Source organism: Anthonomus grandis, chromosome 18, assembly GCF_022605725.1.
Source record: "Anthonomus grandis grandis chromosome 18, icAntGran1.3, whole genome shotgun sequence".
NCBI classification, from domain to species: Eukaryota; Metazoa; Arthropoda; class Insecta; order Coleoptera; family Curculionidae; genus Anthonomus; species Anthonomus grandis.
This window is the reverse complement of record NC_065563.1, coordinates 9522657-9550450: the sequence shown is the minus strand read 5'-3', so window position 1 is coordinate 9550450 and position 27794 is coordinate 9522657. Positions and strand designations below refer to the sequence as shown.

General features: G+C 33.5%; 1 protein-coding gene across 1 annotated transcript in view; it reads right to left on the bottom strand.

Annotated features, from left to right (window-relative positions):
* Nucleotides 1-27794, bottom strand: part of LOC126747009 (piwi-like protein Ago3) — a 44144-nt gene that overhangs the window by 9731 nt on the left and 6619 nt on the right. The window contains exons 2-11 of the mRNA XM_050455477.1: nucleotides 27568-27751; nucleotides 27083-27513; nucleotides 18236-18507; nucleotides 17981-18173; nucleotides 17821-17925; nucleotides 9910-10059; nucleotides 8461-8667; nucleotides 770-1071; nucleotides 352-629; nucleotides 166-294 (exon numbers count right to left, since the gene is read on the bottom strand). Coding sequence (XP_050311434.1) covers nucleotides 166-294; nucleotides 352-629; nucleotides 770-1071; nucleotides 8461-8667; nucleotides 9910-10059; nucleotides 17821-17925; nucleotides 17981-18173; nucleotides 18236-18507; nucleotides 27083-27513; nucleotides 27568-27751 — 2251 coding nt within the window. The remainder of the gene's footprint in view (nucleotides 1-165; nucleotides 295-351; nucleotides 630-769; nucleotides 1072-8460; nucleotides 8668-9909; nucleotides 10060-17820; nucleotides 17926-17980; nucleotides 18174-18235; nucleotides 18508-27082; nucleotides 27514-27567; nucleotides 27752-27794) is intronic.

Genomic DNA, 27794 nt, shown 5'->3' with positions numbered 1-27794 from the left:
ATTTGAAATTCAAATTTAAAGATAGATGATTACACTGGCATAATAGTAACGTCACAAGTTCTTTTCTTCTTTTTAATGTCCTACCTCACTTTATTTTGAATAAACAAGAAAATAAATTACAAAATGCCCACTTATGAGTTATTATAATTATCTTCTAAATCTTACCAATATAATGTGTAGGATTAACGGTACCCTGCCGCACACTTTGAGGAACCATAAAAAAGTCATACAGGTACTTCCTAGTGACCGTATGATCCAAAATGGTGCCGGGAGGAGGGTTTTCAGCCTGGCCACCTGAAGAAGAAAAAAACACTAACAAAAAAAACTTAAAAAAACGCAACGGACACTTACTATTGGTCAAACTGAACATCCTGGTGCTAATTCGCTTTTGCACCACGATAAAACAAATGGTGGTGCTCAACCCAAAGGCTCTCAGTACACTTTCGAACTGCTCCACCTCGTATCGCCTCGTGTATTCCAACTGGCCGTCGCCGACGCCATCCCTTATGATTATTACCTTCGATGGGTAGGCGGCGCACTCGCTTTTATACTGTTCCAGGGATTTTGTGAACGCCATTTTATAAAAGTCTCCCAGTTCTTTGGTCTGGAATAAAGCGGTCGAGTACCACCTGGAAGCAAAACACCATAGAAATTAAGATGTTGTAAAATGGAAAAATAACGCAAGAAATTTATTGTTTCTTTTTTTTAAAGTGCTCTTTTTATTATTATTATTGCAACACCTAAAAGAGACACGAAATTACCGACTTACCGTGAAATACTCTCGTTCAAACTGGTAACGAACCCACAAACGGAATTCGGCGGGGAACCATGGTACACATCAATGCCGCAAATCATCCAGCCCTGAAACGGAAACTTGAGGGTCCACAAGCTCCCGCCCAACTTGCAATTTATTTGCAGGGCGATTTTTATAATTATCGAACGCACTTTGTCCGGTCTCGATAACGTGCGCGAGTTGATAACTTGGGAGGCGATCGGCATTTGGGCGGAACACAATTTCTTGATTATCGAGTAACGGTCGGTGCGTGAGGAGGGACAAATAAACACAGCCACCTGAAACGAAAGCGGTAAAATTTCAATTTAAAATTATTCATGTAAACTAGTGAGGTACAATTGTAAGTTCGAGGTAAGGTTTTGTGGGTTATAGTTGGTCGAGTGCTGAAAGTTTTGATTTTATCAAAAGCTTTGCAAAAATCTAAATATTTTGGAAACTAATGTAGCGATTGTAGTGATTTTGGTTTTAATAAAAAGACCCTTACGTTTGCATGTAACTACAGCCGTTTTGGCGTTATTGATTCGTTTTTCAAAGGATTGAAAAAATGTTGATACTGTCCAAGGCTTTACAAAAATCCAAATATCTTGGACACTCATGTGCTGATTTTTATTGATTTTTTAGTTTCATATGAAAGCTGATGAGTTTCTTTATCAAAAAAAGCCTTACAAGCTTTCTTATAACTACAACTGCTTTGAAGTTATTGAGGAGTTCTTCAATATATTGAAAAAGCATTGTCACTGTCAAAAGGCTTTCCAAAAATCTAAATATTTTGGTAACTCATGTATTGATTTTGGCTTCATATGAAAGCTGATGTGTTTCTTTACCAAAAGGGTCCTTACGAGTTTCCTTGTAAATACAACAGTTTCGGAGTTATTGAGTAGTTTTTCAAAGGATTGAAAAAATTTGATTATTGTCAAAGGGTTTACAAAAATCCAAATATCTTGGAAACTCATGTCGGGATTGTATTGATTTTAATTTTATATGAAAGCTAATGAATTTCTTTGCCAAAAAGGTTCTTACAAGTTTTCTTATAAATATAACCTTTTTCCAGTTATCGAGTAGTTTTTTCAAAGGGTTAAAATAATTTGGATACTGTCAACGGCTTTACAAAAAACCAAATATTTCGGAAACTCATGTACCGATTTTATTAATTTTATTTAATATGAAAGCTGATAAATTTTTCTACCAAAAAGGTCCTTACAGATTTCCTTGTAAATACAATCCTTTCGGAGTTATTGAGCATTTTTTCAAAGGATTGAAAAAATGTGATTATCAAAGGTATCATGTGATTATTAAAACCTCTTGGGCTGTTTCTTGCCTATCTTCACGACCAACCCTCTAATGTCTGCTTTGAAGGACACACTTGTATTAGCATCAAACTGGCGTTAGCATCTGAGGGCCTTCCGAATGATGTCGATTCCCTTCGTAAGTTATACCGGGTGTTTCAGAACTATGGGATCAAACTTCTAGAGGTTGTTCAGTGAAGTTATTCAGAACAGCAGAATCCATTTGAGTATAGGAACCCATGTCCGGAAATGTGTCACTACGCCACTACGGCCCTAAGACACGTTTAAATTTAGAAAAAAATATTAATTACCTAAATAGGATCTGATGCATTTATTTTTACCTTTTGTATATGATACCATCACAACAATTGTTCAAAATGTCTTCCTCCAATCTCAATACACCGATTTAAACGCCGCACATAATTTCGGCGGACTACACTAAAAATTTGATCCTCGTTTTGAATTATTTCAAATGCTGCTGTTATTCGTCCAATAAAGTCTAGCTCTGATTCTACTGGAGTTTCGTAGACTAAAGACTTTACATGTCCCCACAAGAAAAAATCGAGCGACTTTAAATCGGGTGACCTAGGAGGCCAAGAAACTGCTACACCTCTGGCAATTTAACGGTGCCCAAACCGCTGAGCCAAATACTCGCGTACTTGTACAGCAAAATGAGCCGGCGCTCCATCATGCTGAAACCACATTTGCTTTCTAACGTTTAGTGGAACATGTTCAAGGATTTCTGGGAGAACTTCCTCCAAGAAACGCAGATAAATAGGTCCTGTTAACCGTTCCGGTAGAAGGTATGGCCCAATTAAATAATCACCAACAATGTCTGCCCATATACGTTGACAGACCAACAATTCTGATGTTTTCTTGGAAAAATTGCATAAGGATTTTCTTCGTCCCAAACATGGCTATTCCTAGTATTAAAAATACCGTCTCTTGTAAAAGAGGCTTCGGACCGATGAAAACATATCGTAAAAAATTTGGTTATGCAATGATGTGATCCAGAAGCCATCGACAAAATTGAACTCTAGGATGATAATCGGCTGCAGTCATACATTGAACTTTCTGGAAGTGGTAAGGATGGAGTTGTTGCTCCGTATGCCAAATGCATATTCGCCAATTCTTGATTGGTAAAGTTTTCCATTAGCAATAAATGTTTAAAAGTTGAGAATTGACATTGATAAGCGTTGATTTTAAACAATTGTTGTTGTGGTATCATGTACAAAAGGTAAAAATAAATGCAGCAGACCCTATTTAGGTAATTAATGTTTTTTATAAATTTTAACGCGTCTTAGGGCCGTAGTAGCGTAGTGACGCATTTCCAGACATGGGTTCCTATACTCAAATGGATTCTTCTGTTGCACTGAACAACCCCCAGAAGTTTGATCTCATAGTTCTGAAACACCCTGTATTATCGCTTTCATGACGCCTATGGGATAAATCAAGCTGAAGTCGATGCTGATCTGGCTGCCTTTAGTTCTTACTTTTCATCAGAGAAACTTCTACGCCTGCAAATATTAGGGAAAGCCACAGAAATGACTATTCTAGTAGTTCTCCAAATAGAAACAAAAATTTTTGGTTAGTATGACGCGATCAGAGGATCCAGCACCCTCTGTAAATTTGGTGGAGAGCAAGCTTAGTTTGTTTCTTATAAATATTCAGTCCTTAAGATACAAAACAGATGAGTTATTTCTTCTTCTAGAAGAGCTTATTTGCTTGCAATTACTAAACATTGGTTAAATGTTGATGAGCCTGTTTTTGTTAAAAATTACATAACAATTTCTAGATTTGATAGAAGTAACTTATCTCATGGAGGCACTATAATAATGTCTACTAACAACGATTTTTCAACAGTTACCAAGTTTGATAATCTGCTATTAGAAAAAGTATTCGAATTTTCTATTATCTATCATAAGAATTATGATCTCTATATTGTTTGTATTTACAGAACTCCCGACGCGGACGTAAATATATTTTTTCAGAAATTACTGAGCTTGCTTCAGTCCCTATCTTTAAAAATCAAATTAATTTTATGTGGCGATCTTAACATTGACTTCTCAATTGTGTGTGATGCTCAAGAATCTCTCCAGTCGATTTTCGACTCATTAGGTACAGTCACGCATATTAACTCACCAATTTCATAGAATTTCTAAAACTAGCTTTAGCGCTATAGATTATGTAGTTTCATCTTTCGATCCAGGACTCGTTGACTGTACTGTTAAGTTCAGACTTCTTTGACCATGAAGCAGTATTGACAAACTTTGTGTTGTCCTCAAACACTGGCAAAAATCCCTCGCGATAATTGATGCCGTATTTTTTCTTACAAAACATTTCTAAATTTTAAGAACCTCTGTCTAACAACTGACTGGAATGTTCTCTCTGGATATATTGATTTCGAATTCTCTTCTTTTATAAAAACATTATCTGGTTTAGCATTTAAATCTTTTCCTCTTAAGCCTGTCAAATTTAAAAAAAAAAAACATAAACCTTGGACAGCGATAGGCCTACGTATATCAGCTAAAAACATGCGCTCATTATCCCTCCTAAAAAAATTTTCAGGCAGCACTTTCTTTCTTAATTACGTAAAACTCTATAGAAAAGTTTACCATAAGACTATAAAGGCCGCCAAGGACATTTATTATAATAGGAGGTTGGATAACTCCGGGTAATCTTGCTAGAGAAACGTGGTCCATTGTAAATGATTTAGGAAATAAGGCTCCCACATCTAGCAACATCTCTAATTCACCGAACAGATTACCAAACGATTACTTTGTAAGCTATGAATGTAAAATTTAACGAATACCATAACCCCGTCAATTGTTCCAATGTCATATAGTTAGAAAAGTTTATAAAGAACCGGTGACATCAACAGGCGGCAAAATCCGCGCATCTCGTTATTCTAGCGATCGGGTCAGATGACTATGTCGAGGTCTGAAAACAGTGGAGGCGGCACACTTGTTGAAATTATTAATATTTATTTGTACTAGAGTTTAAATAGCCCTAGATTTTTAGTAGGTATAGCTAGCGATATTATAAGTGCGTTTGATTTAGTTGAAATACCAACTAAGAATGCACATATTTGAATTTAATTGCTCCGAGATTCGTTTAAAAAAATGTAGATAAATTAAAATTATATTTTTTAGCATTGTGATGTGCCCATAAAAAATCTAACAAAAAATAGTTTTACTTACAGGAGGATGCAGTTCGCTAATTATTTTTAAAATAGGACTTCAAATAGGTAGCTGAAAATGATTCTTTATTCGCATTTTTTTTAAGGATTAGGTATTTTAAACGACTTGTGTAAAGAAACAAATTGGTATAAGCTTAAAGTTTTATTTCATTATTTTACATTATATTTTTATTCACTATCAGATAGTGTATTACAACCTAAATCAGATTCATCCGATGAAGACCATTCGATCTCTTCATCAGATGAGCCTGAATTTACTGTAAATTTTAACGAATCCAATGCTTCATCAAAAAGGTGATGACTTTTGAAATATTGCTTTTCTATGTTGTCTATATGGTTGCAAATATTTATCCACTCATCATTCGAAATTTCCGCAAATTTCTGCCTTGTCAAAGTTTCGACATCCGCCAATTTAAAAGTGGAATTTCTGTTTGCTACCCAATTCTTAACAGTTGCCCAAATTATTTCTATCGGATTAAGCTCTGCGTGGTATATGGAGGCAAACGTAACACAATATGTCCATGCTTTTCCATTAGGTCGTCCAACTTGGTTTTTACGGGATACTTTTTTTATTTTCAGACACTATTTCATTCATATAACTCTGTCTTGGTGAGTTTTGCATCAAATGTAAAATTACGTTCCTTGAGCCAGTCAACTATTTCCTGCTTTTTACTTCCAGATGTAACATTCTTGACTACAGGCACATTGTGATAAGCTGCATTGTCTAATACTAGGACGGAATTAGGTAGTAAATTTGGAATTAACTGAAATAATCTCTCTCCCTTGGCTGTGAATTATTTGTCCCTGTTTGCCTACTTTCTTAGGTGACATCTAAAAAAAAATTAGAAAGTAAAAAAATTAATATACACATGCACACTCTAGGCTGTACATATATACCTACAAGTTAAATACCTATTATTTTGTCACTTAAAATCAAAGTATATTTTAAATAATATAATTTTTAACAGTAATTAATTTTCATTTATTTTTTTAAATTATTAGACAATTGAATAATTTAAACCAATTTTACTTACCTTTTACAATAAAAATCGGATAGTCTAACTAAAAAGACTATAGTCTATTTCATTATTATACTTAAAAAAAAACACACAACAGATTTTAAATGCCTTATAACACGATTAACTCACTTCCCGAACGAGACGACACTGAGTAGGCCTTCAGGCTACGTCATAGGCTTTAAATCCCCGGCAGGTACAAAGAAACGAAGTACGGCGGCTGCTTTGTTCTTGCGGTTTCTTTAATAAGAAGCGAGAGAAAATATATTGCGGTCGTCTTTTCTCTCTGCCACCGGATTTTCTATCGATTTTGTGTTGGAAAATGGGTTTGTGCGCATATTGAGCAGCCGGTTCTTTATAAACTTTTCTACCTATATCTTTCTAACGTAAACTTGCATAGTTTCTTCTTCGCACCCGTCGTAACAGCGGAGCTTAGCAGTACAATTAAAGACATTAAAAACAAATCTTCATCAGCAACTGATGGACTAATACTAAAAATGTTTGCAAACCTGCCGGAATGCACTTTAAATCATCTTACTACTCTTATTAGCCTGTCATTCCAAAATGGAGTTTTTCCGAACTGTCTTAAGACTACGATAATTATTCCCTTGCATAAAGTAGGAGATAAAAAGGAAGCTTCCAACTATCGCCCAATTGCACTTCTCCCCATGCTGTCGAAAATCATTGAACGATTAGTTAAAAAAAAAGGCTCCTATCGTTTCTGTCCAAATATAAAATTCTCACTCCTTCCATCCAGTTTGGATTTTTAAATAACAAATGCACAAATGATGCTATGTTTTCTCTTTTTAATAATGTGTACTCCAGTCTGAACAACCATCATTCAACAGCGACAATCTTTTGTGATTTTTCAAAAGAATTTGAATGTGTAAATCATAACATTCTAATTAATAAGTTACAGTATTATGGATTCAGAGGTACGCCTCTTGAATGGCTTAAGTCTTCTTGCAAGCTAATTGAATGTGGAGTACCTTAGGGATCTGTTTTAGGCCCTATTTTGTTTTTGCTGCTTATCAACGACATTGCTAACCTAAATATTAACGGGAAAATTTGTTTCTTCGCGGACGATACCAGTTTCACTTGGAGCAATCCGGACAACACAACACTCCATAGTATTGTTTCTATTGACTTATTGACTATAAAGTGTTGGTGCGATTCTAATCTCCTGTGCCTTAACATTTCTAAAACTAAGGCTTTATCATATAAAAGTACGTTGCAATCTTTTATACTAAATAACACCACTATTGAAGTCGTTGATTCAGTAAGATTCTTGGGACATTGTGGATAACTTAAAAAGTTCATAAAAAAACCATTAAGCAATTAAGTTTTACTCATATGAACAGCTTATATTTTTCTTAAGAAGTAATATTGTTCCTCCCTCAAAACAATTAGGTTTTCGCTCTAATTATAGTTGTGCTACAGAGCTTTGTGAGGTAACTGATCATATCATTAGATCCTTAAATGAAGACAGGTCATCAATCCTTGTCATGCTAGATTATAGAAAAGCTTTTGATACATTTAACCATGAGCTTTTATTGACAATTCTTGGCTTTGTAGGTTTTTCTAAAAGAGTTGTAGAGCTTGTGGAGAGCTTTATCACAAAGAGTTTATTTCAATGGTAAACTTCGAAAGACAAAAGTTTTATTATGGAGGTATCACAGGCCAGTATTCTTGATCCCAGAATTTATTTAAATGTATAAAATATACAGAACACCATATTTATGCCGATGATACTCAGCTTATTTACGCTTTTGACTCTTCAAACCCCAATACGGCCAGCAAATACTTAAAAGATGACTTGTCAAATCTATAGGATCAATAAGTAAAACATTGTTGGCAAGTGAATCCTAAGAAGTCTGCAGCAATGTTGTTTACTAAAAAAAACCTCGAGGCAACATCTTTCGGATAAACTTACCATAAAAGTTAATAAAGAGGCTGTTCTTTTTCAGGACACTTGTAGGAATATTGGTTCTTTAAAAGGAACGCGTTTGAGGGCATTTTATTCAGTTTTAATTGTTTAGTCAGTTTTTTACCATTGACTTCAACGTGAGTAAAGTTAAGAGTTTTTGGCGTTGTCAATATACGTCTGTTCCTGAATTTCGTTACACTATTATTATTATAAAATAAGAAATATCATTTTATACGCACCTGATCCTGATTGGTGATTTTCGTTCTGACATAATTCACGTAAGTGGCGGGTTGGTCGTTCGGTAGTTTTTCCAGTCGGGGGGTGGTAATCACGTACCCCAAAGTACTCGCTAAACGTTGCATATGTTGTCCGAAATCTCTCGCGTATTGGGTATCTTGGCCGGTATAAAATACCACCCAGTTTCTCAAGTCTACCGGGCCGGTAACCTGCGCAAAAATTGTGTAAATTATTAACAGTTGGGCACAACAATTATTGAGTTTTTAGGTCCAAAGGTTCACCCAAAAATACCAGAAAAAAAAACAATATTGATTTTATGGTAAAAGCGCCAAGTAGAAGACTTACAAAAAAGAGTGCCTGGAATAAAAGGAAATATGACCTTTGATTAATTGGAACTTTGTAGTTTTCACTTCTTGGGTTATATAATTATTTAGTGGATGCTCCAAGAAATAGGGTAACCAAAAGAGTTATACTGATTTTATGCGCCGAGTAAACCACCTGATTTATAGTCTACTGAGGGAAATTCCTGGTATTTTCCATGCACAAATGCGATGGGAAAGTGATTGGTAAATGACTCTAAAAGTATGTAATATATCGGTCAGTATGCGTGGAATAAGTTTAGAATGAGGGCATCGTGGAATAAAGTGAAAGAATACCTAGAATATTTAAAGAAATATCCAGAATACTAGGAATACGAAAAATTTTCCATTTATTTGAGAATTCTTGGGTTGTATAATTTGGTGGAGGCGCTGACTAAATCTCTCCATGGGTTACCTATACAAAGGGGGAGACCCCGAAATAGAATGAGAAATGAATAAAAATGCCTGAAATAACACCTGAAATGCAATCAAACGTTGACCAAATACAGTAGACATTTCCCCAAGAGTTAGAAAAATGGCTTCAATTGCCTGGAAGAAATTTGGAATGAGACCATTTTGGAATCCTAATGCCTGGAATAAAGGGAAAAATGCCTCCAATGTCTTTAATAACATTCAAAATGACTTCACATGCCTGGAAGAAACTTAAAATGAAGCTAGTTCGATATCGTAGAATAAAGTCAGCCATATAAATAACAAATAAGTGCAAAGCAAAGCCTTTGTGCCACTATAAAGGACTTGAGAACCCAAAGGACATAGTACCTCTTGGCCAAAAATCGGGTGTTTATCAACTAAACTGCTCAAAAGTGCAGTTACCGGTCATTCCCGTGCATAAAAATGACATTTTACGGCCTTGTGTACTCCAATTCTTTCATGCATTTTAAACTTTGCATCGATAGTATTAACAAACATATACTTTTTTTTATAAAATGAAAACCATGTAGAATTCATTAACGAATCCACTGATAAAAACATGTAAATTTTGACAAAAATGTCAGTTAACCACTTTTATCCGTTAAAAATCAACCGAATTTCTCGATAAAATACGAATAATAATTTCAAAAAAATCCTTACGGTATTATTGGTCAAATCCCTGTTCCAATCCGCACCGGGTCCCGCCGACTTCACCACATTTCTCCCGAAGATAATCTGTTCGGTGTCCAGTTGGCGCCCTTTCAAGTCGATGTTTCCCGTCCCTATCGTGAGACCCCACTCTTTAAGCACCTGAAAAGCCATACGATAACACGGGGAAGAGACATGATAGAATTATAAATCACAAAACAGTTTTACCACTAACCGAAACTAAACTGTTTTATTAACTTAATACTAAACTACTTACAAGTGACTTTATACACTAAAGTAACCAATAGAAGCGAAGTATAAGCACTAACTAAACTAATAAGCAATAAATAAATCGTCAATTTTTAAGAAAAACTTTAACACCCCGTGTCTCGGAAAACGAAGCATTTGCGGACATAAGTTTATATAGCAAACTGTCATTATTTTTACACTTTTGTAATAATTTTCTTGTTGAAAAAATCCATATGCTTGGAATATCCAATTTAACAATAAAACATTGGATTAACAAAAATAGTCCACCGTTAGCGATAGCCTACGTAAATACTTAACATAACCAAAGTTTACTGAATAAAATACAAGTTGCTTCACTCGGCTCCACGCGCCGAATTACCTATTCACCGCCCATCACTTCATTTGCCGGGCGACGCTCCTACAATCGAATCTGTTGGGTTACACAGTGAGTAGAGTTTAAATCGTTTTGATGTGCGAGCGTTTTATTACTAGTTGTACCGGGTGGACTCAGTGGACTGGCAAATTATTATAATCTATTATATTAAAATGTTGACTTATTGTTCGGTAGACAGTTGTTTAACAAAGCGTGGAAGTGGTTTAATGTTTTTTAGATGTCCGAAAAATGAAAATAGGTAGGTACATTGGAATTAGTTGTTTATTAAATTCATGATTGCATTCCTAGTTACTTTATGATCTGGTTCCTGTTTCTTTTTTTAAATTAATATAAAAATGGATTATAGGTGTCAACTCTGGAAAGGTATTTTGGGATTTACTGGCGAACATAGATATGCCGATCTTACTCCGGAACAATATTATAAAAGGGGTTAATATCTGTAGCTTGCATTTTGCCGAGAGCAGTTTAATGTCCCCTTCAAATCAACGTCTTAGACCCGACGCAATTCCTACATTGTTCCTGACCAGAGCATCGACAAGTATGTTTTATGTTTTCTTCTAATTTGTGCACTTATAATGGCAATATGTATTATAGAAGGTACCTTTTAATATTTGCAATTTTTTGGTGTATAGGGAAATCAGAATTATTTACAAATTTACGTACTATTTTTCAAGGCACAGATAATTCTAACATCATTGCAAGTCACACATTAAGGAAGGAATTCAGTGACGCTTCCGTGCAAACTGACACTCCGATGCAGGTTAATGTTTCTGTCCAGACGGATGTATGTAATAATACAGGTAAGTGAAAGAATCGGCACTGTGAACTTTTTTATAATATGCAAAACAATTACGCTTGCACTATACTCAAATGTTTTACTTAAAGTACAATAAAAATTAAGAAAAACCTAGTAATTTAATAATGAATACGACGCTACCCCTATAATAGTTTTTTAGCTCCTGAGTAAAAAAATCTATATTTTTTGTTAGATTTTATTATTTCAGTTTGGGTAAAGTTCAATAAATTCCAAAAAACATTACCTTACATTTTTTTAAATTATTTTGATCTTGTTTTGAGTTAAATTTTAATGTTGTATTAAAACAGGTATCGTATATCTAAAATAAATTTTACTTTCAAGATAAGTTCTGTCAAACGTCAATGAAGATTTCGGCCATGACTCCAAGAAGAATTCAATTAAGAAAAGAAATTAAAACTCTGGAAAAGGAAGCTTCTCACGCAAAAAGATCCCTGGAAGTAGGAGTTACTTTGGACGATGTTCAAAAATTCCTAGATGACAACTACCCAGCAGATTCTTGTGCATTCCTTAAGAGTCAGCTATCTCTTCTGAACAAGTTTCCTCGGGGAAGCAGCTACACAAATGAATATAACAATTTGCTATGAGTTTATACCTTGTTGAACCAAAAGCCTATAAAAAAATGTCATCCGTTTGTCGTTTGCCGTCAAAGTCCACTCTTCAACGTTTCACAAAAAAACTGGCCAATAAATCCAGGATTTAATGATTTTATTTTTCGATTAACAGAATTGAAATCGCGTTTTTTAAATGACAAAGCAAAAGACTGTTTTTTATGTATAGATGAGATGTCCATTAAGTCACGTCTATATTACAATATCTCAAGTGACAAGGTAGTTGGTTTCCAGGAAGGTTTGAGAGGAAACATTACAGATATTGCCAGCAACGTTTTGGTTCTAATGGCCCGGGGTATTGCAACCAGTTGGAAGCAGCCTATCGCATATTTTTTCTATAAATCATCTCCAAATTCAGATGAACTTATATAAAATATTTTATTTGAATCAGTTCGGAAAATAAATTCAACAGGTTTAAATGTCCTAGGCGTGGTTTCTGACCAGGGCTCAAATTTTTATAAACTAGTCAAAACTATTTACATTTATCTGAGGAAAATCCGCGGTTTTTAGTTGATGACAAAGAACTTGTATATATGTTTGACGTCCCACATTTGTTAAAATCAACGAGGAATAATTTTTTTAAGTACAATTTTGTAATTAACAAAGGAGCAACAAATAAGAGTTATTTGGAAACCATGTATAATTATGATAAAATGAAACAGTATAGACTTGCTCCAAGACTATCTAGCGAGCACATTTTTCCAAATAACTTTCAGAAAATGAAGGTTAAATTAGCGACACAGATTTAGTCACTCTGTTGCAGTAGCATTGCATACTTATATTGATTTTAAAATTCTTCCAGAGGCAGCAAAAGTTATTGCAGATTTCATTGAAAAAATCAATAGATTATTTGATATTCTAAATTTATACAATTAAATTTATTTATATTTTAGTCATTACTTAGTACTTTACTTAGTTACTTTAATTAATTAATGCATAAAAATTTAAGACGACGGCCAAGACAACCCCAAAATAATTTGTGGCTCACCTTGCTGTCGCTTCTGTTCAGGACTGCTCCTCCAGGTTCACCTCCAAATATTTGCTGGGTTTGACGGTGTGCCGGCACTTTAATTTTTGGAATTCACTCGCGTGTCTTTATATATCGAGAGCGACTTATTTGGTCAGTAGTTTATATACCAATCTAATGCTGCCAGTTCCCATCAATCAGGATCGATGCAGTACTGGACTAGAGGTGCGTGCGACTCTTCTCGGTCAAAATTGAGGTTGTCTTACATATGACGCGATAAAAAGCCGCGAATAATGATTTCGCAAAAAAAAACTAAAGAAATTGTAGAATACAACTTTAGATATTAACAACGATCAGTGCCACGATGAAGCAAAGCTCATGTTAAATATAATTATATGAACATTGACAATAAAAAAAAAAAAGAATAAAAATAAATAAAGAAAAGAGTCTTCCGATTTGACGGAACAAACAGTAATATATGCGTTTTTTACACAAACTTTTGACTTTGATTTAAAAATAAATCCTAATGAAACCAGTCGTACCAAAACAACCTTTAATAATAGAAACGTATCATCCATTTTTCTCTAAGAGACCAAACGAAAACAAAAACAAAGGTAAGGACACAAAGTCACGGTCTCATCCAATCTATATAATTTCTTAAAAAAGCTTAAAAGCTACACGTGTTTCGCTCCTGTCGGAGCATCATCAGGCCTAAAAAATACATTAAGATATTTTTCTAAAAGAACGCTTATAAAACTCATTACCTAATCCTACACAGATCACATTACAACTAACAACAAAAGAAAAGCTAGGTTAAGTTAACAATTCCCACCATAGATAAAAATGTATGCTTAAAAAATAAAAAAGTAAAAATTTAAAATGTCACCAGTGGGGAACGATCCCGCAACCTTTAAATTCACAGGCGCGCGTCTAACCCATAGGCCACCAAGTAATATATAGATTGGATGAGACCGTGACTTTGTGTCCTTACCTTTGTTTTTGTTTTCGTTTGGTCTCTTAGAGAAAAATGGATGATACGTTTCTATTTGAAAATGCTAGTCAAGCTAAATTCATCCGCTATTACAAGAAGAACCTTATCGCAAGAAAAAATTTGTTGCTTAAAATATGGTTCCTTCAACAGTGCTTATGTCATCGATTAACACCGAAATTTATCAACTTAAGGTGCAACATACGAAACAACTCCTCTGACACAGCATTGGAAGTGGCCCGAAGAACTTGGCTGAGGGAGGAAGTCAAAACCCATTATAGAAGCTTGAATAAGGTGAATTCTGTACTAAAATACCTTTACTTTACGTTGAACTTATTCTTAACCCATTGGGAGTTTTGTACTTTAGATTCAGCACTTAGAGATGAGGTTCAAATATTTTCTAAAGACTCCTTTTTTCGTTTAAACCGCAAATTAAATCACCTTAAGACATCTCAAGTTCAATCTTTAAGAAAAAATAATAATAATGTATACCGTAGGCAGCTAGGAGAATGTCACTTTCAATTTCATAAAAGGTACTTGAATTTAACAAATGTGGCTTTCACACCGGATGAGGAAAGTTTTTTGAATCTTAATTTAAAATATAACTTTTCTAAAAAGACTGACTTGCGCACGCGAGAGACTTTAGCTGTGGAGGCTGAGAATGTTTTGCAGACTACCGATATTCAAAATAAAAATATTTTGCGTGCTAAAATAATAAATTTTTTAAATTCTAATAGATCTAATTTTAATAATAAACATCTAACTTCTCTTAAAAATAAAATAAAGAATCACGATTTAATCCTTTCGAAAGCTGACAAGGGTAACTGCCTGATTATACTTAAGAGGGATGATTACATAGAGAAGGTTTTGGATTTTTTGGGTTCGGGTGACTTTGTTAATGTAAACAAAGATCCTACTAGCTCTTTTTTCTCCAAGGTAAAACAAACCCTTGATAGGTGTAATCTGACTTTAGAATTTTTTCATACTAGGAAAGAAAAATTATACCCTATGAATCCCAGAACTCCTCTCCTCTACGGCCTTCCTAAAATCCATAAACCAAATCTCCCTATTAGGCCAGTAGTATCGTTTGTAAACTCACCTTGTTACAACTTGTCAGCCTGGTTAAATACCACACTCAGAGATGTAACTGGTTTCAGAAGTACTTATTCCACAAAAAATTCAGTAGAGTTGACAAATTTTTTGAAAAATATCTAAATATAAATAACCAGAGGGTTCAAAACTAATTTCTCTCGACGTTAAGAACTTATTTCCAAGCATTCCACCTGGTGATTGCCTTGATCTAGTCAGGTCCCTTTTGCTTAAGTCACCGCTTGACAGATTTATTGTTGATGATCTTTTAACACTCCTTAAGCTAGTACTTGATCAGAATTTTTTCGTTTTCAACAACAAGTTTTTTAGACAAGTTACTGGACTAGCAATGGGGTCTTGCCTCTCTCCTCTTCTCGGTGAGATTTTTATGCACCATTTGGAGAAAAAGATTGTCAATGGGAAGTTTGGTGCTTTTCTCACTGTATATAGGAGATACGTGGATGATATTTTTGTGGTATGGAATGGAAATGATCTGGAATTGGCGGATTTCCTCATTTCTATAAACTCTCTTCACGCAAATATCTCGTTTACCATTGAAGAAGAAAGAGATGGAAAGTTACCTTTTCTTGATGTTCTTATTTCAAAAAATACCAACAAACTTGAATTTGAGATCTACCGCAAACCCACCATTACGGACAATGTCATCCAATACTCCTCAAACTCCCCTTATTCCTACAAATTTGCCTCTTTTAATTCCCTTTTCTATCGCCTTTTCAACATTCCCCTTTCTAGAGAAGCCTTTCTTGATGAACTTAATATAATTAAACATATTGCTTTTAACAATAGTTTTCCACTTGATATAATTAATCGCCTTTATTCTAAATTCTTTAATAAATACAAACTTACTTACAACTTAATCCATCTTAATAATGAAAATAGTCACCTTTTTAGATCAATGTCCTTTTTTGGTAATATTTCTTTTCAGCTTGCAAAGTTTTTTAAGTCTACAAATCTTACAATTGCTTTTAAAACTACAAACAGCTTAAAAAGTCAGCTAGTTAGTACAATAGATAAGGCAGATTTCTTTTCAAAATCAGGGGTATATTCACTAAGATGTAATGACTGTAATGCCATTTACATAGGGCAATCGGGGAGAAAAATTTCCACCAGAATAAAGGAACATACAAGCTTGGTGGACAGGTATAGGGATACTGACATGATCGAAACTAAATCGGCGTTTGCGAATCATTTATTGGCCTCCTCACATGGTTTTTCTTTAACTCAGGGAGCGGATATTTTGCATGAGTGCTCAAAAGGCAAAAAACTGGACTTGTTAGAAAAGATGGAAATAACTAAAGCTAAGAAGAGCCCTGTCCTTGTGTGTGTGAACGATATTTTCACGTTTGAACCTCAACCGTTTTTAGATATTTTTGGTTTTTATTGTTAAGATGTTTACTTATATTCACAATTAATAGTATAGTTCGGAGTGTTCCCCATGTTTTATCATGTTACTTGGTGGCCTATGGGTTAGACGCGCGCCTGTGAATCTAAAGGTTGCGGGATCGTTCCCCACTGGTGACATTTTAAATTTTTACTTTTTTATTTTTTAAGCATACATTTTTATCTATGGTGGGAATTGTTAACTTAACCTAGGTTTTCTTTTGTTGTTAGTTGTAATGTGATCTGTGTAGGTCTAGGTAATGAGTTTTATAAGCGTTCTTTTAGAAAAATATCTTAATGTATTTTTTAGGCCTGATAATGCTCCGACAGGAGCGAAACACGTGTAGCTTTTAAGCTTTTTTAAGAAATTATATAGATTGGATGAGACCGTGACTTTGTGTCCTTACCTTTGTTTTTGTTAACCTTTAATAAGATACCTAAGTACCTAATTATTAACAAAAAAAATTTAACCATTTAGTTCTTGAATTAGGTAAACTTTGATAATGTAAAATTTATTTAGTTTGGTGGTTATAAAAACAAATAATTTATAATATTATCAATTTACATATTTTTCCCAAGTAGGTAAACTAAATAATAATTTTATTCCAGATAATAAAGTTATTATAAAATCGTGCTCCGTCTTCCCCTACAGTTCGAATTAGACGAAACTCGTAAAATAATAGCTATCTTTTACCAGACTTCTTATTTACATTTTTTGCTAGTTCCCCGTTGGCGAGGAGCTCGGCGGCCTGCCTTTGAGATCGAAAGATAAAAGGTTTTTCGCCGAGTGAAGCAACTTGTATTTTATTCAGTAAACTTTGACATAACTATCAGCTTATACAGTGCATCCCAAAAGTTATGTCTAAATTCATTTAAAATTCAGGCGTGTGTTCGAAAAAAAACGCTCGGACCCGTCGATTTTAATTTCAAGTTGCGCATTTTTGTACGTGAAGTTTATATATACAGGGTTGCTCAAAAATAAATTACGACCATCAACTTAATTTTTTCAAATGAAAGCACCTTTTTTATTTCATCTTTGAATTTCGCGTGGAATTCTACGTATGTTTCATGCGTATTTCGTGTATGTTCATAAAATTGGATGCATCCCAAAGTTCTAGCAATATTCAAAAATCAAAAGAAAACATTTTTAGGGATAAAGGCCCAATCCCTTATAGTCAATTGTATAGTTTAATTAGTGTTTAAACTTTGTTCAGCCATGCTTCTTTGGTTTCTTCGCTCTATTAGTCACACATCTTTAATATATAAGACCACTTGTAAATAGTTATAATCTTCTCTCGAAGATGCTAACGAAAAAATAAAGAGTTTCGGTTAGTAGTAAAACTGTTTTGTGATTTAAGTGTCCACACCAAAGTTTGCATCTATAAGACTGTAAAAATATAAGAAACTGACCTTTTGAGCCGCCTCTGATTTCCGAATGTTCTCCAAGTATTTCCTTAGGGCTAACAAACGTTGCTGCGGCGTTACGCGGGTGTACACAGCGACATCTTTCATTATCTGCGTTAGTTATTAAAATTGACATTTGCAGTTTAAAGTCCGTTATTTTGTTTACCTTAAAGTCGTTCCTCATGGCGTCAGTAAGTCCGGTCAAATAGGACAGTTCTGGTACCAAACAAACCATTCGGTCCTCTTTTTGAGTGGAACCGGACACCTTAACACTTTTCCGGTTTAGTAGCATAGGCTGATCGGGATCCTTTATCGTAATATTATACTGGTTCTTATAATATTCCATGAAAGAAATCTCCCTATAGTTACAACAAAATAGAATTCAGCACAATTACGAGTGTGGTTAATGAATGATAATCACCTTCCGTCCCTGGTGGGGAAAGTATCCTTAGGGGTCATATCCCACAAAACGTCATCGATGATGTAAGTTTTATTGTTGTAGCGGGTGAAGACGCAGGAACCTAAAAAGTTCGTTTGGGCGGTCGCTTTGAATGCCCGCGGGTTCGAGGTGCATTTAATCTCGTTTAAGAGCTCATACGCGTTTTGGGTTCTTAAAACCCGGTGTTGGGTGTCCAGGCATAACATTACTCCACCCTCCAGTTCGTCTACTGTTACGGCAAATCCTGGATACACCTTTAATTGGGAAAGAAAATGGGCGATGGGTTTAAATGTCTGACAAGAACTTTAAATATCATCAAAATTGACAATGTTGTTCACCCTAATAAGTTGACAGAATGCAAGGGTAAGCAATTATTATTGTTCATGATTATTAACATCTATTAAAATTCTTGACAACACATTTTTCTTTTTATTGAGGCGTAAACAACGACCAAAATTGCAGAATGCTGAATCTAAAATTTCAGATATGCTGTAAGAACTATTATAGACCCAATCATTAAAGAGACACAATCCTTTACCACAAAATAAAGAAGAAATCTGCAGCTGGACCTCAATAAAAATAAAAAAAGGTTAAATCTACAATTTTAATTACGAATATTAATGATACAACATCCATGCAATAAGTTAAATAAAATTTCAAATATCTTAAAATTGGCGCAATCATTGTGAAAAGTCATACAAAAGAACAATTGGATGAATTAATGGTGTTAACAAGTTCAGAAACATCAAAATTACAAACACTAACAATATAGATCCAATGTTTATGTTACCTGGTTTGGGAAAAGGTCTAACCAACTAAGAGCTACTAAAGACCTGATAAATCTTAATGAAAAAGTAAGAACAGAGTTAGGAAATTCAATGACCAAAAAAGTGTAGTTAGTTGAAACGCCTGGAATAAAACGGAACTTGCCTCAAATAGAATATAAGAAGTGTTCCAATAACACAGAAGATATTAAATAATGACTTCAAATGTCTGGCAGACACTTTAAAGAACATGAAACTCCTGGAATGACACTGAGAATTGGTTGAAATACCTGGAATAAAATTGAAAATTGCCTCGAAGAAATAGAAAATTACTCTAAAGCCCTAGGGAAGCAAGAAGTGTCTCAATAACAAAGAAGATATGAAACAATGGCTTTAAAAGTCTGGCAGGAACTTTAAATAACAAAATGAAAAATTGTCTCAATTGCCTGGAACTGAAATAGAGGACGACTCCAAAAGCCTTGAATATTAATAATATAAAAATTGAGTTAAAAGGTTGAAAGACACAAGAGAAATAACAAAATGGTTTCAAAACCCTGGAAGGAACGTTAAACCAATTCAAAGCCCCGAAATAATATTAAGAATTGGTTCAAATGCCTGGATTAAAAGCGATTAAAGAAATTACCTGCCCTGAAGAAATAAGGAATTACTTCAAAGACCCAGGGAAACATAATGTGTCCCAATAACACTGAAGATATTAAACAACAGCTTTAAATGTCTGGCAGGTATTTTAAATGACATGAAACTCCTGAAATAACATTGAGGCTTGGTTAAAATATTTGGAATAAAATGTAAAAATTGCCTCAAATGCCTGGTAGCAGTAAGGAATTACTTTAAAGGCCTAGGAAACCACTCCAAATGCCTGAAATATATAAAATTAGTTCAAATTTCAAAGACACAAGAGCAACAAAGAAATACGAAAATGGCTTTGAAAACCTGGAAAGAACATTAACCAAATTCGAAAACCAAATAACATTGAGAAATGAACAAAATGGAAAATTGTCTCAAATGCCTGGAAATAAAATGGAGAACAACTCCAAATGCCTGGAATAGACAGGGTGTTTCAAACTCGACCCTCAACATGGGAATCTCAGAATCTATAAGAGATACGACGGTGGTTAAATTAGGGCAAGGTTGAGAATTTTTGTGCTTAGAAATATGCCGTTTAAAAAAATTACATATTCCGAATGGTTCCGAAGATATTCGAAAAAATACTAAATTTTGAAAAATCGATTTTATCAGAGCCTACTTCTTATCTGATTTTAAAGTAATTTGCACTTTTCCATTGCCACTTTTTTGGTGCTACATGATGATTTTTTTAGTTTTTTAATACGACGTTTCGTCTTTTGCCAACCATCATTAACTCTGTTTTTTCTTATAGGCGCCATATTGCAAAATCATCTCTGCAAAATTCTCTTTTTAATAATATATCACAAGTAATATTTCTGAATTTTTAGAAAAAACTAAATTTGCCGCAGTAGGCTGTGCATAAGACAAGACAATATTTAAACTGTCAATAAATGTTACATGTTATTAATACAAGATAGATGGAAATACTAGCAATGCCATACCGTAGTAGTGTACATATTACTTCAGAGTTACACCCTTATTATTTTCGAAACAACTGATTTTAATTATTTCAAAAGAGACGAAATTAATTTATTTAGTCAAAAAAACTAGAAAAACTTTATTAATTTTATTTCATATTTGGCTTAACACGCGTTGGTAAATAAATAAATAAATTAAAAAAAAAACAATAAATTTAACAACAAAAAACTGCCCGTACTATCCGTAGGTTATTTTGTGAAGTAGCGATTTAACCTCCTCGAAAGGAAGGACAAAAGAAAACGCTACATCACCTCTAGATTCAAGTTTAATTTACTTACTTCGTTCCTTTTTAATAAAAAATTACAATTTTCCGTAAAAGAAAATAGTTTGGAATTAGAATTATGGAAGAAACAGTGAACAATTATTACTAACTCATGAATTGGTAATTGACGAAAATGAGAAACCTATAGTCGGAAATTATATATTTTTAATAAAAATAAACAAACTAAGTAGTAGTATATTCAGGTTTTAGTTTCATTAGCACAATATTATATTTTTACTTTTACTCATTTTTTTGCAAGGAAAACAAATCTTACAAAGGGAAACAGCGTGAAATTCAATCTATAAACTCCATAAAATTAATTTAAGGAATTTATAATAAATAGTTATAAACATTTCTTGACAAATGACGTTAATGACATTTCAACACAATAATCACACCATGTAATTAGTGTGTGTCTGTGGGTCACAATGGCAATCTCAAACTGTCACTTATCACCAAACCTTTGTGTAAGATAATTTGAAACTTGTGTATTGTGTGGGGGAGCACCATCATAATAAAACCAAATTTTATAATAACTTTCTAAAGGAATTATGTTATCCAAATAGTCCTAAAAATCGGATCTTAAAAACTGTTAATAAGAATCTCCGTTAAGAGTTCCATTATTAAAATTCTATTTGTATAAATGCCTGCCCAAACATTTAGGCTAAATCGCACTTGTGCCCGAATTTCCCGAAATTGTCGGGAATTATTTTAGCTATTATCCAAATGCGTTTATTATTTCTGTTAAAAATCCCACAGTTTGTAAACGTGTGCACTTTCATCGGTCCATATTATATTCTCAAGAAAATTGGGGCCATCAGTCATTTTCTGCGCTAGCCAGTTACAAAAAACACACGTCTTTCAGCATCACCAGGATGTAGTTTTTGAGCTAAATGAATTTTTAAATGGCTTAAATCCACTTTTTTTATTTGTCTCCAAACACTTGTAAGAGAGGCAACAATATTTTGAGAAACTTGCCGTGTTGATTTCTCTGGGTTCATATTTATCTACAAAGTATTTTTTTATGTAGTGCAATACAAAAATCACTAATCCATACCTCATTAAGTAAGTTTTCTTTAGTTTCATCATCCATTCTATCTCCATATTTACTTTTAGGTTTATTAAAAGGACCAAACATACCAAGATTTTTATCCAAAGTTTTAAATAAAGTATGGTGCGGTTGCTGTCGCTCCGCATACATCAACAAATATATTTGTGATGTTCTTATGGCATTTCTATCGTATTTATAATAAATTTTAATCATATCTCGCTTTTCTTAATTCGTAAAAACCATAATTGCTCAAATTATTAGTAAAATACCTGTCACTTTGTACTATAATACTAACAAAACATACAAATATGTTTATGATAGTTTAAATATTGTCTTGTCAGTCAGTCAGTGCCTACTGCGGCAAATTTAGTTTTTTCAAAAATTCGGGTTTTTACTAAAAATAAATATTACTTGTGATACATCGTTAAAAAGTTAATTTTGCAGAGATTTTTAAAATGTAAAAATCCAATATGGCGCCTATAAGAAAAAACAGAGCTGATAATGGTTGGCAAAAGGTAAACTTGTATCATTTTTAAGTTGTGAACCAAATTGTATAAAGTTGTTTTGTATTCGCACAAATTTTCTTTTATCCATTTTTTGTAACTTGGGGTACATTTCGTTGAACTTTCTGCATTTTCACATTTTTTTGTAAGTTGTTTTTTCTTATTTAAAAACATACACTCATCATAGGTTTTTTTTTTATTATTTTGTAAAATTATTTTTTAGGACACCACTGTATTTTTAGAAAGATATATTATTTTAAATTAAATAACTTACATCGAAATTTCTCTGTTCTTTAAATAACTAGCGTACTTATCTCATTAAAAAAAAAAAAAAAAAAACATTGGCTCGTTTATTTTTTTTTCTCCAAAACGGTTCATTTTATCGATAATGAACAAGAGTACCTTTTTTTAGCCTAGGATTCAAGGTATCCAAATTTATTTTTTTTAGACTTTAACATACAGGGTGTTAAAAATATACGCATTAAAGTGTACAACCTAGTGCGCCCCTGGTAAAGTAAACAAGGTAAATGTATTTTAAGGATGTCATTTTAAGAGGTCCCTAATAGTGTTCACCATCTAAAATTTTTATTAAATTCTACCGGGTAGTTTAAAAGTAATTTATGAAAAACCAATTTCCAGCAGCGTCCTTTAGGAGGCTGTATCTTCGTAAAGAAGGCCTGTAGGAATTTTTTTTATAGGAACGTTCGGTGTTATTTTTCGATGTTCTACCTGGATCCGAGAGATTTCCCACATGAACCGGGACACCCTGAATAATTTTGAATTTTTGAAAATTATTGTATTTTATGCAAGATTTATGTTCATCAATCATCAATTCTTTTTGGTAATTAAAAAACTTTAATTATTTTTTGACAAATATTATTTGGTAATTAAGTAAAAAAAAAACGTAAAATTTACCACAAATACAAGGAATTTTACATTGAATTCATTTTCATTGAGAGATTTAGTTTTTGTCAATAGATATCGTAACGTGTTTTGAGATTTAAAAATAGTTCTTATGTTAAATTTTTTAGCAATTCTTTTAATCTTACCAGAAAACCCGGGAATAAATGGTAAAATAAGATTTATGGTAAAAAGGGGTTGATTTAATTTTAACTGGGATTATCTTTCTTTAAAGCAACTTTCAATAAAATCTTTTTCAGTTGTTAAATGTTGATTATCACAAATAGTGTTAACACGATCATACAAACTTTTTCCCACTCCTCTCTTTACCAGCGAATTCAGGTTATTAATCCAAAAGTATCGTCATAAAGCCAGTACACGACCTTGATTCAAAATTGACCTTCCTACAAATAGAAATACATGGAATATAATGAAAAATGGCTTCAAATGCCTGGAATAAATTGGAAAATTACCTCCAATGCCTGGAAGTAATATGAAATTACTTCAAAGGGCTAAGGAAGCATGCAGTGTCCTAATAATACAAAATATATTAAGCAATGGCTTTAAATGTCTGACAAGAACTTTAAATGTCATCAAAATTGAGAATGTTGTTCACCCTAATAAGTTGACACAATGCAAGGGTAAGCAACTATTATTGTTCATGATTATTAACATCTATCAAAATTCTTGACAACACAATTTTTATTTAGGCGTAAACCACGACCAAAATTGCAGAATCTGAATGACCCAATCATTAAAGAGACACAATCTTTTACCACAAAATAAAGAAGAAATATAAGGAATAAAAAAAACAGGTTAAATCCATGATTTCAAATACGAATATTAATGATACAACATGCATACAATAAGTTAAATTATATTTCAAATATCTTAAAATTGGCGCAATCATTGTGAAAAGTGCAAAAGAATAATTGGACGAATTAATGATATTATCAAGTTCGGAAACATCAAAATTACAGACACCAACAATGTAATGTTTATGTTAACTGGTTTGGGAAAAGGTCTAACCAACTAAGAGCTACTAAAGACCTGATAAATCTTAATGAAAAAGTAAGAACAAAGTTAGGAAATTCAGTGACCAAAAAAGTGCAGTTAGTTGAAACGCCTGGAATAAAACGGAACTTGCCTCAAATCGAATATAAGAAGTGTCCCAATAACACAGAAGATATTAAACAATGACTTCAAATGTCTGGCAGACACTTTAAAGAACATGAAACTCCTGGAATGACACTGAGAATTGGTTGAAATGCGTGGAATAAAATTGAAAATTGCTTCGAAGAAATAGGAACTTTAAAGGCTTAAGGAGTGTCCCAATAACAAAAAAGATATGAAACAATGGCTTTAAAAGTCTGGCAGGCACTTTAAATGACATGAAACTCCTGAAATAACATTGAGGCTTGGTTAAAATGTTTGGAATAAAATGGAAAGTTGCCTTAAATGCCTGGAAGAAGTAAGGAATTACTTGGCCTAGGAAACCAGTCCAAATGCAGGAAATATATTAAAAAAATTAGTTCAAAGTTCAAAGACACAAGAACAACAAAGAAATACGAAAATGGCTTTAAAAACCTGGAAAGAACATTAACCAAATTCAAAGTAATAGAATAACATTAAAAATTGGTTGAAATGCCTTTAATGAAATGGAAAATTGCCTCAAATGCCTGGAAGAAGTAAGGAATTACTTTAAAGGCCTAGGAAACCACTCCAAATGCCTGAAATATATAAAAAATGAGTTCAAAGACACAAGAGCAACAAAGAAATACAAAAATGGCTTTAACACCCTGGAAAGAACATTAAACCAATTCAAAGTAATGGAATAACATTAAAAATTGGTTGAAATGCCTTTAATAAAATGGAAAATTGCCTCAAATGCCTGGAAGAAGTAAGGAATTACTTTAAAGGCCTAGGAAACCACTCCAAATGCGTGAAATATATAAAAAAATTAGTTAAAAGATTCAAACACACAAGGGCAATAAAGAAATGCAAAAATGGTTTTAAAAACCTGGAAAGAACATTAACCAAATTCAAAGTAATGGAGTAACATTAAAAATTGGTTGGAATGCCTTTAATAAAATGGAAAATTGCCTCAAATGCCTGGAAGAAGTAAGGAATTACTTTAAAGGCCTAGGAAACCACTCAAAATACCTGAAATATATAAAAAAATTAGTTCGAAGACACAAGGGCAACAAAGAAATACGAAAATGGCTTTAACATCCTGGAAAGAACATTAAACCAATTCAAAGTAATAGAATAACATTAAAAATTGGTTAAAATGCCTTTAATAAAACGGAAAATTGCCTCAAATGCCTGGAAGAAGTAAGGTATTACTTTAGGCCTAGGGAATCATAAAGTGTCCCCAATAAACCAGAAAATATGAAACAATGGTTTTAAATGTCTGGCAGGAACTGTAATTGGCATGGAATTCCTGGAATAACATTGAGAAATGGTTGAAATTTGTGGAACAAAATGGAAAATTGTCTAAAATGCCTGGAAGAAGTAAGGAATTACTTTAAAGGCTTAGAAAACCACTCCAAATACGTGAAATATATAAAAAAATGAGTTCGAAGATTCAAAGACACAAGGGCAACAAAAAAATACGAAAATAGCTTTAAAACCCTGGAAAGAACATTAAACCAATTCAAATTAATGGAATAACATTAAAAATTGGTTGGAATGCCTTTAATGAAATAGAAAATTGCCTCAAATGCCTGGAAGAAGTAAGGAATTACTTTAAAGGCCTAGGAAACCACTCCAAATGCCTGAAATATATAAAAAATGAGTTCAAAGACACAAGGGCAACAAGGAAATACGAAAATGGCTTTAACATCCTGGAAAGAACACTAAATCAATTCAAAGTAATGAAATAACATTAAACATTGGTTGAAATGCCTTTAATAAAATGGAAAGTTGCATCAAATGCCTGGAAGAAGTAAGGAATTACTTTAAAGGCCTAGGAAACCACTTCAAATGCATGAAATATATTAAAAAATTAGTTCAAAGACACAAGGGCAACAAAGAAATACGAAAATGGCTTTAAAACCCTGGAAAGAACATTAAACCAATTCAAAGTAATGGAATGACATTAAAAATTGGTTGAAATGCCTTTAATAAAATGGAAAATTGCCTCAAATGCCTGGAAGAAGTAAGGAATTACTTTAAAGGCCTAGGAAACCACTCCAAATGCCTGAAATATATAAAAAATGAGTTCAAAGACACAAGGGCAACAAGGAAATGCGAAAATGGCTTTAACATCAAAGAACACTAAATCAATTCAAAGTAATGAAATAACATTAAACATTGGTTGAAATGCCTTTAATAAAATGGAAAGTTGCCTCAAATGCCTGGAAGAAGTAAGGGATTACTTTAAAGGCCTAGAAAACCACGCCAAATGCCTAAAATATATAAAAAATTAGTTCAAAGACACAAGGGCAACAAGAAAATACGAAAATGGCTTTAACATCCTGGAAAGAACACTAAATCAATTCAAAGTAATGGAATAACATTAAAAATTGGTTGAAATGCCTTTAATAAAAGTAGTTTTTAAGTGGATCTTTGTATAATTTACTATTATTTCTTATATTTTAATATATTTGACTTGTCTGTTATAATGTATTTTAATAAATGTATTTTTGACATTAATAAAGCTATTATTTTTATTATTATGATTCAATAGCAAACTAAATAACTAAAATATCAAGAGCTAACCTCTAATTTATGCTGCGGTATCAGATGTTTCTGGCTGGCGTCAAAATAATTCCTGCCCATCTGCGTATATTGCAACACGTGCATGATCCTCTTAAACAACACGTTGTACAGATGCAAACATTCGTGATCGCCCAAGTTCTTTTGCCTTTTGTAAATGATCGTTACCGTCACGGGTTCCTCGCCACCTGGTAGGGTCCCGGTGTAAGTTTTTTGCGTATCGGTCACTTTTTGGGGCAAATACAGGGTGTGGCCCCCGTCAAACACTCGGGCACTCTCCATTTCCCTGGTCATTTGGGCCACCAGACGGACCCTTTGAGATTTCGCATCCAATTCGGGATTAAATCGCACTTCGTATTCGAACACTCCACGGCCCTTTTCTATGTCCAGTCTTATATAGTTGGCCGACATGTTCAAGGGTTTTCCGGTATTGCCTGAGGGGAATTTAACTAATAACTGACCATTATTTATAATGACGAATACAATACCTTTATAAAAAGCTGGGTCCTTTTCCTCCACAGGCTCAGATATTTTAATTTCAGTGATTTTTTGTGAGATATGCTCGACAGTCGGTTCGGGAGTGGGTTCTTCTTCGGTTGGTTTTGGTGTCGCATCACCGGCAGCGCCCACTTTTTTAGCCTGCAGCACTTTCTTCAGTAGCTCTGCTCGGCCCTATAATTTATTTATTTATTTACCAAAAATTTTTTAACAAGAA